General features: G+C 38.3%; 1 protein-coding gene across 2 annotated transcripts in view; it reads right to left on the bottom strand.

Moving 5' to 3' along the window:
* Lrrc36 (leucine rich repeat containing 36) overlaps positions 1-12,363 on the bottom strand; it is a 70,311-nt gene that overhangs the window by 41,108 nt on the left and 16,840 nt on the right. For both annotated transcript variants that reach the window (XM_028854366.2, XM_028854367.2), the window contains exon 2: positions 241-368. In XM_028854366.2, the coding sequence (XP_028710199.1) occupies positions 241-368 (128 nt within the window). The remainder of the gene's footprint in view (positions 1-240; positions 369-12,363) is intronic.

Here is a 12,363-nt window from a genome sequence, read left to right as displayed (position 1 = left end):
CTTTATAAAACTTGCATTGCCAAGGGCAATAGTATACATCTCAATGCATGTAAAATTAAGAAAACAAAACCATTACGGTTCTGACTTGTGAAAGAACTTTATAGAAAGTAACAAAATGTAGTTGGGGAACATTTAAAAAGAAGATCCTATACTTCCCAGGCTGAAATTTTCCATCTGTTATTTCTTTTCATGAGACTATAAATTGAGTTGACCTGGCTGATCATGCAATATGGAACCCACCTTTAGGCTAGTGATCAAATTTCTTGATAAATCTAAGGATCGGAGATTTTTGAAATTTCTGAAGGCATCACCAATAGAATGGATTTTTCCAGCATAAGATCCCTGCAATGAAAGAGACTCCACCAGCTCTGAAAAGAGATCATCAGTAGATATGTTACGATCTCTAACTGCATAAACAGCAGTCAGTGAAAACAAGATCTCTCCTTCCTCACATATGAATCTGTGAAAGGTTTCCCACCCACAGCTCAGAAGATCAGATCTTTTGCCTTGCATGCCTGTTAGAACATGATACCTGTCCATTTGGAAACAACAATTGTCTCTAGGTAAAACTTTAAAAATCAGCTCTTTTAAAAAATAGCAATACAAGCCAGGCGGCAGTGGCGCCTGCCTTTAATCCCAGCACCGGGAGGCAGAGCCAGGTGGATCTTTGTGAGTTTGAGGCCAGCCTGGTCTACAGAGCAAGATCCAGGACAGGCACCAAAACTACACAGAGAAATCCCGTCTCGAAAAACCAAAATAAATAAATAAATAAATAAATAAATAAATAAATAAATAATAGCGATACTATTAAAGACTGTGATAAGAAACTACAGTGTTGCCTGGTGGTGGTGGCGTACTTAATCCCAGCACTTTGGAGGCAGAGACAAGCAGATCTTTGTGGGTTCAAGGCCAGCCTGATCTACAAAGTGAGTTCCAGGACAGCCAGGATTGTTACACAGAGAAACTCTGTCTCGAAAAACCAAAAACCAAACCAAAACAAAACAAAAAAATACCACAGTGTAACAGCCATTGGATTCCCCAGTTACCTGGAAGATGTAGTGCAAGTCCCTAAAAGCTCTCAAAACAAAATTTATTGCTTTATTTCTATTTTTAATGCTTTGGTCTGCTTAGTTTAGTTTTATTTTGAGGCTGGGTCTTACTAGGTCCCAGGCTGTCCTCAAACTTTCAATAGTCTTCCTGTATCAGCTTCCATAATGCTGGGATTACAGGCCTAAACCAACCACACTTGCAAAACAAAATTTGAAAAGAACTTTGTACTGTTAGAGTTCAGCTTTTTAAAAAATATTCTCAGAATTTTGCAAGAATACATACTAAATGGAGCAAGATGTTAATTTCAGAGAGGTTTTGAGATAAAAGCAAGCAAGATGAAACTGTCACGGTTCCTCAGATGAAGCTAGAATCAGGCCTCCTAAATAACACTCATTGACACAAAGAATGAGATAGAATATCTGTGCTCATGTACTTGTTACTCAACTTCCCAGTGTTCCAGTTTCTTATTTGTAAACTGAAGGAAGTAATAGTGCTTAACTCATAAGATGTAATAATTAAGTTAATGTATACCTAAACCTTAGAACAATACCCGTGAGCGTGGGGATACAGCTCAGTGACAGAGCATTTGCCCAGTACCCTGTCCCCAAAATGCACATGGCTCATGAGTGACAGCAAAGTATCAGTTAATGTTTTATATAATGACCAAGAAGAACTAGGTGTTTTCTTCAGAATCTTACATGGAAAATCTTCAAGACATTGAGGAGGTTATTAGAAAGATGGCTCCGCAGTTAAGAGCACCGGCTCCAAGCCAGGCAGTGGCGGCACATGCCTTTAATCCCAGCACTGGGGGGTGGGGGTGGGGGGAAGGAAGAGCCAGGCGGATCTCTGTGAGTTCGAGGCCAGCATGGTCTACAGAGCGAGTTCTAGGACAGGCTCCAAAAGCTACAGAGAAACCCTGTCTCGATAAACAAAAACAAAAATAAAAAACCAACCAACCAAACAAACGAAAAAGGCAAGAGCACTGGCTGCTCTTCCAAAGGACGAGTTTCGGTATCCAGCACCCACATGGTGGTTCACAGTCATCAGTAACACCAGTTCTAGTGGATCCAATGCCCTCTTCTGATCTCTGCAGGCACCAGGCATGTACATGGTATATTTACAAACATTCAGGCAAGCTGGGTGTGATAGTGCACATCTTTATCCCCAGCACTCTGGAGGCAGAGCAGGTGGAGCTCTGAGTTCGAGGTCAGCCTGGTCTACAAATCTAGTTCCGGGACAGCCAGGGCTACACAGAGGAATCCTGTCTTGAAAAAAAATCAAAACAAAGCAATAACATACAGGCAAAAAATTATATACATAAAATAAAATAAATCCAAAAAACAGTATTGGAGGGGTATGATTTGTGTGCATGTATGTGTATCTGTGATTAAGTAAAATCAACTAGACTTTTAAGAACATCGAAAAATAGATGAATCTCAAATTTCTCCAAACAAACACTAGCAGATTTGGTAGGTTAAGCTGAGAATTGCAACCAGAACTGAAAGAGGGTTCTACAAGATCCAACTTGTAGGTAAATGCCAGAGAACTCAACTGAAATAAAAATTTAAAGCGCTGGAGCAGTTTGGGTCTCAGAAATTTTTTGTTTGTTTGTTTTTGTGTTGAAGCAGGATCTCATTAAATAGCCCTGGCTGGCCTGGAATTCACTATATAGTTCAGGTTGGCTTCAAACTCAGAGATCCATCTGCCTCTGCCTCCTGAGTGCTGAGATTAAAGGCATGCGCCACCATGCCTAGCCCTCATAAACTTAAAAGTCATAAGCTGAAGATCTCACTCAAGACTAAAGCCGTAGTTTGGAGAAATTGGTATAAGCAGAATCTAGATAGAATACAACCATCTAGGTAGAATGCAAATGAATGTGAAGGTGCAGACACAGGTCTGGGAAGGAAGCTGACAGAGGGCCACCTGGGGGAGGGTGGCACTATGGGCGTGTTTTCCTGTCCTTTCTGAACACAACAGAAGAGGGAGCTCCAAATCCTCCAGCTTAGAAAACTGTTGTGACCCACCTTTCCCCCAGAAGCACAGGAAACTGGCCTGCATTTAAACAAGAGCCACAGAAACAAATGAACAAATAGTTACAGTGGACTTTTCAGTATAGAACATTATGAGAGAAAAAGGAAAAGCAGCAGAGCAACACCCATAAGTCACGAAAGCCCCCTAGAAAGACACCTCAAAACAAAGGAAGACACCTTCAAAGCAACAGTTCTCAAGTATGGTTCCAATCCTAGATCACAAAGGTCCTTGTGACATGTACAGGGGTCCACAGAGTAAAAGCCATTTCCTTATAATTATTTTCACAACAATATGAAAACATGAATTGTCTTTTGTACTATGTTGACTTTGCACTTATGACACAAAAGAAAATATCATTGGCTCCTAAGGATGATGTATCAAGACAGTGGCACCAAATTTCACTAGAAGTCACCACATTTTTCATCGCTTACAAGTTTATGGTTTTCTTTTTAAAGCCAGTTTTACGTAAGAATGTTCTTAACCAGGCACAATAGCAACCCCCTCCTCCATCCCCCCCAGTAATTCCAGTATTTGGCAGGCTGAGGCAGAGGATCTGAGGAAGTCTGAGGCCAGCCTAGAGAGACCCTGTTTCAAAATAACAACAAAAACAAACAAACAAAAAACAAAAGAAGCCCTTGCCAAAAATAACTGATTAATTTTTAAATCTTGACCTTTTAGACATGACTTTTTAAAACTAAATGACAAATGGAGAGTGTGCATGGAGTGTTTCTCCTCTGGTATATAATGAAGAAAGTGAATGCCTATGAGAAACTGCTTATGTAATTGAGTTGCAAGCTCAACTAGATACTGTTTTCATTACACTTCATTTATTTAGTGTATGTATAAGTGCACATGCAATCATATCTGTGTGGGGGTGTGTGTGTGCACATGCTACAGTGTACATGTGATGGTCAGAGGGTATCTTGAAGAATCTGTTCTCTCCTTCCACCATGTGAGTCCCAGAGATTAAACTCAGATTGTCAGGGTTGGTGGCAAGCACCTTTAACCTAACCATGGAGCTATTTTACAATCCTTTAGCTGCTTTTTAATGGGACATAGCTGCATTGGTGTTTTGCTTGCATGTATGTCTCTGTGAGGATGCCAGATCCCCTGGAACCAGAGTTATTGACAGTTGTCAGGTGCCATGTGGATGCTGGGAATTGAACTTGGGTCCTTTGGAAGATCAGCCAGTGCTCTTAACCATGGAGCCATCTCTCTAGCTGAAATATTTTTATTAGGAAAAATATCTTAACAAATTACACTAATCTTGACTAGACATGTAGCAGACTTTACCTCTTGTTTGTTTGTTTAGGTTTTTTTTTTTTTTTTTTTTTTTTTTTGAGATAGAGTCCCATGCAGCTCAGGCTACTCCCAGACTCATATGTAGTTAAGGCTGCCTTGAATTCCTGATCATCCTGCTTCTACCTCCTGAGTGCTGGAATTATAGGTGGGTGACACCATGCCTAACAGTAAACATTGTGTTAGAAATAAAGTAAGCCGGTCCCTTCAGGAAAGCAACTGGTAGTCAGTGTTGTCTATGATAACATTTCAGTTACCAAAAAGAAAATATATACATATGGTTTCGGGGCTGGAGATAGAGCTCAGTGGTAGAACATAGGTTCAGTATGTACATGGTTCTAGGTTTAATACCTAACACTCTTTCTCCCAAATAGAATTCTGAAACAATTCTGTCTACCATGAATTTGATGCTTCCCAATACTTAGGTTTTTCTAATGAGATTAGTGGTAATACTTAAAAAGATCCGGGAGGAGAGAGATGGCTCAGTGGTTAAGAGCACTGACTGATGTTCCAGAGGACCCGTGTTTAATTCCCAGGCTGTCCAGAGTCTGATCACACCAGGATAAAAACTAAAATAAATAAAAGGAAGAAGGGAACATGTGACCCCTCTCTCCTTTCCTTTAGCTGGGCAGTGGTGGTGTACACGTTTAATCCCAGCACTGGGAAGGCAGAGGCAGGTGGATCTCTGTGAGTTCAAGGCCAGCTTGGTCTACAAAGTGAGTTCCAGGACTGTTACACAGAGAAACCTTGTCTCTAAAAACCAAAAAAAAAAAAAAAAAAGAAAGAAAGAAAGAAAGAAAGAAAGAAAGAAAGAAAGAAAGAAAGAAAGAAAGAAAGAAAGAAAGAAAGAAAGAAAAAAGATCTGGGCTGGAAAGATGACTCAGGAGTTGGGAGCACTTGCTCTTCTTGCATGAGATCTGGGTTTGATTCCTAGGGGATTTAACACCCTCTTCTGACCTCTGTTGGCACCAGGCACATACAGACATGCAGGCAAAACACTAATACACATACACATATCTTTAGAAAAAGATCTCTTTTTTTATATGTTTGTGGTGGTTTGAATAAGAATGGCCCCAATGGGCCCATAGAATGCTTAGTCACAAGGAAGTACCACTATTTGAAAAGATTAGGAGGTACGGCCTTGTTGGAGGAAATGGAGTTTCAAAATTCCATGCTAGGCCCAGAGTCTCTCTCTCAGCCTTCAGATTAGGATGTAGCTCTCAGTTACAACTTCAGTGCCACGTGTACAGCCAGCCATGCTCCCTGCCTTGATGATAATGAACTAAACCTTTTAAACTGTGAGCAAGCCCCCAATTAAATGCTTTCTTTTATAAGAGTTGCCTTGGTCTGAGCCGGGCGGTGGTGGCGCGCGCCTTTAATCCCAGCACTCCGGAGGCAGAGCCAGGCGGATCTCTGTGAGTTCGAGACCAACTTGGTCTACAGAGCGAGTTCCAGGAAAGGCACCAAAACTACACAGAGAAACCTCGTCTCGGAAAAACAAAAACAAACAAACAAAAACTACACAAAAAACTCTGTCTCGAAAAACCAAAAAAAAAAAAAAAAAAAGGAATTGCTTTGGTCATGGCAATGTGCATCTTCACAGCAATAGAACAGGACTAAGACAATATTGTATAATGAATATGTCTCAATATTTAGAAGATCTACATGACTCAGTGAATCAATGTTTCCAAATGACCAATGCATGATGTTTCAAAAATCATGCATGGGTAAAAGATCCATTCAAATAAAAGATATAACAATGGATTTTCATTATAAAAGAGTGAAAAAATTCATTCACAGATTTTTGGATTCCACACACAAGAAACTACTAATTTCCCAGTTTTCATGTTTTATCAGAGAATAAAAACAGCCATAATCCTTTAAAAGGCTATAAAACTATTTTTCCCTTTTGCAACTATGTATCTGTATCATGCCAGGTTTTTAAATACATATTTTAAACAAAACAACATATCAAAACAGAATTTAAAATGAAAAAAGTAAGAGAATAAGGCTGCCTTGTATTAAACCAGATATTAAAGAGATTTAAATATGTATATTTAAATATACATATTTAAATCTCTTTAATAATTAAATAAATATATAGTATATATATTTAATACTCTCTTTGATATTTTTTATTTTGGAAGACAGATGCTTTTCATTAAAATATTAGATTAAGGGATCAGAGAGATGACAGTCATTAAAATCATGTACTCAGCCGTGTTGTGGTAGCACAGGTCTTTAATCCCAGCACTTGGGAGGCAGAGGTAGGCAGATCTCTGTGACTTCAAGGCCAGTCTGGTCTACAAAGCAAGTTCCAGGACAGACAAAGCTGTTACACAGAGAAACCCTGTGTTGAAAAAACAAACAACAAAAACCATGTACTCCAGGGTGGACAGATGGCTTAGAAGTTAAGAGCACTGACTGCTCTTTCAGAGGACTTGGGTTCAATTCCTAGCACCATATGGCAGCTCATAACTGTCTGTAACTCCAGTTCTAGGGGACCCAACACCCTCACACAGACATACATGCAGGCAAAACACCAATGCACATAAAGTAAAAATAAATTATAAAAGAGCAAAAACAAAAACAAAACATGTACTCTTGCAAAGAACCTGAGTTCAGTTTCCAGGACCTATATCAGAGGGCTCACAAGTAACTCCAACTCCAGGGGATCTAACACCTCTGGCTTCTGAGGCCGCCTGTACTCACTTGCACATACTTTAAAAAAAAAAATATGTTGGCCTTTTATTTTCAACTTTTTAAATAATAAAGTTTAAAAATTTTTAAGTTTTGAATAATAAAAATATATCTTTAAAAATATATTAGGTTAATATTTAGTGAATATATTATGACTCTATTTTAATGAAGTCATAAATTCTTTTACCTTTCTTAGTTTTAATTCCTACATGACAATATTAACAAGATAGATTTTACACTAACAAGAGCTCTTTGAGGTTGTGATGTGTGTGTTTTTTTCAGTGCAAGGGAACAAACACAGGGTATCATGTATACACTAGACAAGTTTTCTACCACTGTGGTACATCCCTCCCCCACCAATAATGTAAAAGAATCTTAAGACCAAAATAAAAGATAATTGCTGAAAGCTATAAATTAGAATTAGGAAAAATCCAGAAAAGTAATTGGAAAGAAAAAGAAGTTTTGAAAACATTGAAGACAAACCTCCAGAAATAAAGTTTAAGTTGAATTAAAAGGCCATTTTAGAAATGAAGACTAAAGAATGAAAACAAGGAGTGTGGGAAGATGGATCAGTAGACAAAGAGCTTGCCATGAAGCACAAGGACTTGAGTTTAATCCCCATCATCCATTAAAAAAAAAAAAAATCAGGCATGGAGGCTAGTACCTGTCATTCCAGTGCTGGGAAGGTGGAAACAAGAAGACTTTTGGGGCTTGCAAGCCAGCCTGTCTTGCTGAATGAGCAAGACTCAAGTTCAATGCAAAATCCTATCTCAAAAAAATGAGTACTTGAAGAATATACCCTTTGACAACCTCTGGCCTCCACACACATGCATGCACACCTGTACAACACACATATACATAAAAAGAGAGAAAAGCATAAAAACAAGAAGAAAAAGCAGGGTGCTAGTGGGGAATGTCTTTAATCCCAGAACTTGAGAGGCAGAGGCAGGCAGATCTCTGTGAGTTCGAGGCCAGCCTGGTCTATAGAGCAAGTCCCAAGACAACCAGGATTACACAGAGAAATCCTATCTCAAAATAAAAAAACAAAAACAAAACAAAAGAACAAAAAAATTTAAAATAATAGGACAGTTCTATTTCTGACTATATTTTTTATCCAAACAACTGAAAGCAAGGGCTGAAACACATTCTTGTACCTCAGTATTCACAGAAGCATTATACATAATTAGCCCCAAAGTAGAAAAAATGCCAATGTTTGTCCATGGACTGATAAGCAAAATATGTAATATACATAAAAAATCTGGTTAGACTTAAAAAGGAAATCCTGATATATTCTATAGCACAGATGACTTTGAATAATTTATGCTAAATCAAATAAGCCATGCACAAAGGACAAATTCTGTATTCTATTTGTACATGGTGTACTACCTTGCATGAGCCCCAAAGCAATAGGACACCTACTGATAGACTAAAACCTCTGAAACCATGAGCTAAAATAAGCCTTATCTCCTTATAAGTTAATTTATTTTAATTACTCATTACAGTAATGGGAAGATAATTAATGTAGTGGGAAAAACTATTTGCTAAATATGTACTCCGATAAATAATTAGTATCTATCCAAAATATACCAAAAACTCTTTAAGTTCAACAATAATAAAATAATTTTTTTAAACTGGAAATAAGCAGAAATACTTGGACAAATAATTCACCCCAAAATACGTGTGTGTGTGTGTGTGTGTGTGTGTGTGTGTGTGTGTGTGTGTGTGGCAAAAACTGAAAACTGTTCAATATCTTAAGACATTAGGAAATAGCAAATTGAAAAAAAATGAGATACCACTGCATGTTAAAATTGCCAAAATCTAAAATACTAACACTAAATGTTAATAAGATTGTGGGGCAACTGGAATTTCATTATTGGCTAGCATGAAAATGCTACAGACACCAGTGAAGACAGTTTGGCTTTTTTTTTTAAACATAAAAACAGGTTACAATTCAAGAGTCCAAGGCTATTTGAAACAGGAAAATATTTTCTCTGTAGAAAATAGTAAAAATGATAACATTTCCCAATAAGCCCTTTTAAGCCAAATAATAGCTGAATTATACATATAAATATTGATTAGATTCTGGGATACAGAAGAAACCTCTCTTCATCTGTTCAGAGAGCTATGTTTTACTTAAGCTGTGTAAATGAGATTACTATTCATCTTCCCCTTTACTGTTTGATTTAATGGCAGACATTTTTCTTTTTTCTTTTTTTTTTAAGCTGATATTTTTTTCCTCTTTTTTTATTTTATTTTATTTTACAATACCATTCAGTTCTACATATCAGCCACGGGTTCCCCTATTCTCCCCCCTCCCACACCCTCCTCTTACCCCCAGCCTACCCCCAATTCCCACCTCCTCCAGGGTAAATCCTCCCCCTAGGACTGCGATCAACCTGGTAGACTCAGTCCAGGCAGGTCCAGTCCTTTCCTCCCAGACTGAGCCAAGTGTCCCTGCATAAGCTCCAGTTTTCAAACAGCCAACTCCTGCAATGAGAACAGGGCTTGGTCCCACTGCCTAGTTGCCTCCCAAACTGATCAAGCCAATCAACTGTCTCACCTATTCAGAGGGCCTGATCCAGCTGGGGGCCCCTCAGCTTTTGGTTCATAGTTCATGTGTTTCCATTCATTTGGCTAATTTTTTTCAATAATTGAGTAGAACTGAAATTTATTATAAGCCACAGTCGTCCTAGGGACCTCCATACTATATATATAGCCTCTATGGTTCTATGGGCTGTGGTCTGATTGTTCTTTATTTTATATCTAGAATCCACTTATGAGTGAGTACATACCATGACTGTCTTTCTGGGATTGGGTTACCTCACTCAGGATGATTTTTTCTAGTTCCATCCATTTGCCTGCAAATTTCATGCTTTCATTGTTTTTCTCTGCTGAGTAGTACTCCATTGTGTATATGTACCACATTTTTTCCATCCATTCTTCAGTTTATGGGCATCTAGGTTGTTTCCAGGTTCTGGCTATTACAAATAGTGCTGCTATGAACATAGCTGAGCATGTATCTTTATGGTATGAATCAGCATTCCTTGGGTATATGCCCAAGAGTGGGATGGCTGGGTCTTGAGGTAGTTCGATTCCTAATTTGGCAGACATTTTTCTATAGGCTAATCCATAATATAAAAGATTTTAGCTTCCCCTCCTGAAAGTACAGCCACCATATTCTTTCATCAGCTTGATACGGTACAAATTCTTATCCTAATAGTGAAATGTTTCACTAAAGCTTGCCCAGTGATTGAGCAAAACCAAAACTTATTATAAGCCATAGTCATCCTAGGATCCTCCCTGCTAGGTAGCTTCCCTGGATCTGTGAGTTGCAGTCTGATTGTCCTTTGCTTTATATCTAGTATCTGCTTATGAGTGAGTACATACCATGTTTGTCCTTCTGAGTCTGGGTTACCTCACTCAGGATGATATTTTCTAGTTCCACCCATTTGTCTGCAAATTTCATGCTGTCATTGTTTTTCTCTGCTGGGTAGTACTCTATTGTGTATATGTACAACATTTTCTTAATCCATTCTTCAGTTGACAGGCATCTAGGTTGTTTCCAGGTTCTGGCTATTATGAATAATGCTGCTATGAACATAGTTGAGCATGTATCTTTTCGTTATGATTGAGCATTCCTTGGGTATATGTCCAAGAGTGGTATGGCTGGGTCTTGAGGTAGATCGATTCCCAATTTTCTGAGAAACCGCCATACTGGTTTCCACAGTGGTTGTACAAGTTTGCACTCCCACCAACAGTGGAGGAGTGTTCTCCTTGCTCTGTATCCTCTCCAACATAGACTGCCATTAGTGTTTTTGATCATAGCCATTCTGACAGGTGTAAGGTGGTATCTCAGAGTGATTTTGATTTGCATCTCTCTGATGACTAAGGATGTTGACCATTGTTGCTGGAGGGCTTTTCTCCAGGTTCCCCAAGCCCCGCAGTCCCACAATCCACGTATAAAATAATCACTCAGATGCTTATATCACTTATAAACTGTATGGCCGTGGCAGGCTTCTTGTTAACTGTTCTTATATCTTAAATTAACCCATTTTTATAAATCTATACCTTGCCACGTGGCTGGTGGCTTACCAGCGTCTTCACATGCTGCTTGTCCTGGCGGTGGCTGCCGTGTCCCTCCCTCAGCCTTCCGCTTCCCAGAATTCTCCTCTCTCCTTGTCCCACCTACTTCCTGCCTGGCCACTGGCCATCAGTGTTTTATTTATATAGAATGATATCCACAGCATTTCCCCTTTTTTTCTTTTTTTAAAAAGGAAGGTTTTAACATGGTAAAATTACATATAACAAAACAATTATCAAGCAAGAATTACAGTTACAATATTAAAGAAGATGTCCTATCTATCTTATATTTGTGAATTTAAGGTTTTATATCTAACTTATCTTTTATCATAACTGAGGAAATTACAACTATCTAGTTTTCAACCATATCAAAGACCTGAGAAGGAACATAATGGTACCTGAGAAATGGTAGATGGATGCAAGCAACTTTCGGGAATCTTGCAAAAGTAGACCAAGACAACTGGCAGCCTGGACAGTCACTTAATGTTTCTCAGCATTGTTGGTGCATTCAAATTGGCTACAGGCCTAGAGTATCTGACAGACCATTTTCAGAAGCAGGAATTCTGAAAGACCATCTTACCCTGTCTTGGCAGAGTACAGTGGTCACTTTCCTTGTGTCCCGCTTGTCCAGAAAGGACAGCATTGCATTTGTACTGTCAGCCGCCAAGGCAAGGACAGTTCTTTGCCCAGTAGGCCATTTTGTGCCAAAAAGACAAACTTCCAAATGGAAATGTCTTAGAAGCCCAACATTCTCTCGGGATCAATTGGTGCAACCAGGAGCAATTGTGTCTCACGTCAACAGAATTTTAAGTTATTTAAATGCCATATTTTCTAGGTCTATGAAGTGTTTGAAGATTACCTATCTATCTGAAATATATCTATGTATACCTAGAAGACTTAACTAACATGGCTACAGATATGATTATCATAGATGACTAATTATTAATCTATTTTTAATTATCCATTACAATTTTAAATGAGTTACATAAACATAATACCTCAAACAAGAATATATACATATATATATATATATATATATATATATATATATACAGTATAACAAAATTAACTTCAAGTTTGTATCAATAAACTAAAATTTATACCAATGTAAAACATTTTAAACAAGTTGTTCTTTAAAAGTAGGTTCATTAATCTACCCTTTTATCTTATCATCTCCATATCCTCCTATATATCTATATCATA

The sequence above is a fragment of the Peromyscus leucopus genome, chromosome 5, assembly GCF_004664715.2.
Source record: "Peromyscus leucopus breed LL Stock chromosome 5, UCI_PerLeu_2.1, whole genome shotgun sequence".
NCBI lineage: Eukaryota > Metazoa > Chordata > Mammalia > Rodentia > Cricetidae > Peromyscus > Peromyscus leucopus.
The sequence above is the reverse complement of the archived record's forward strand: the minus strand, read 5'-3'. Positions and strand labels throughout refer to the sequence as shown.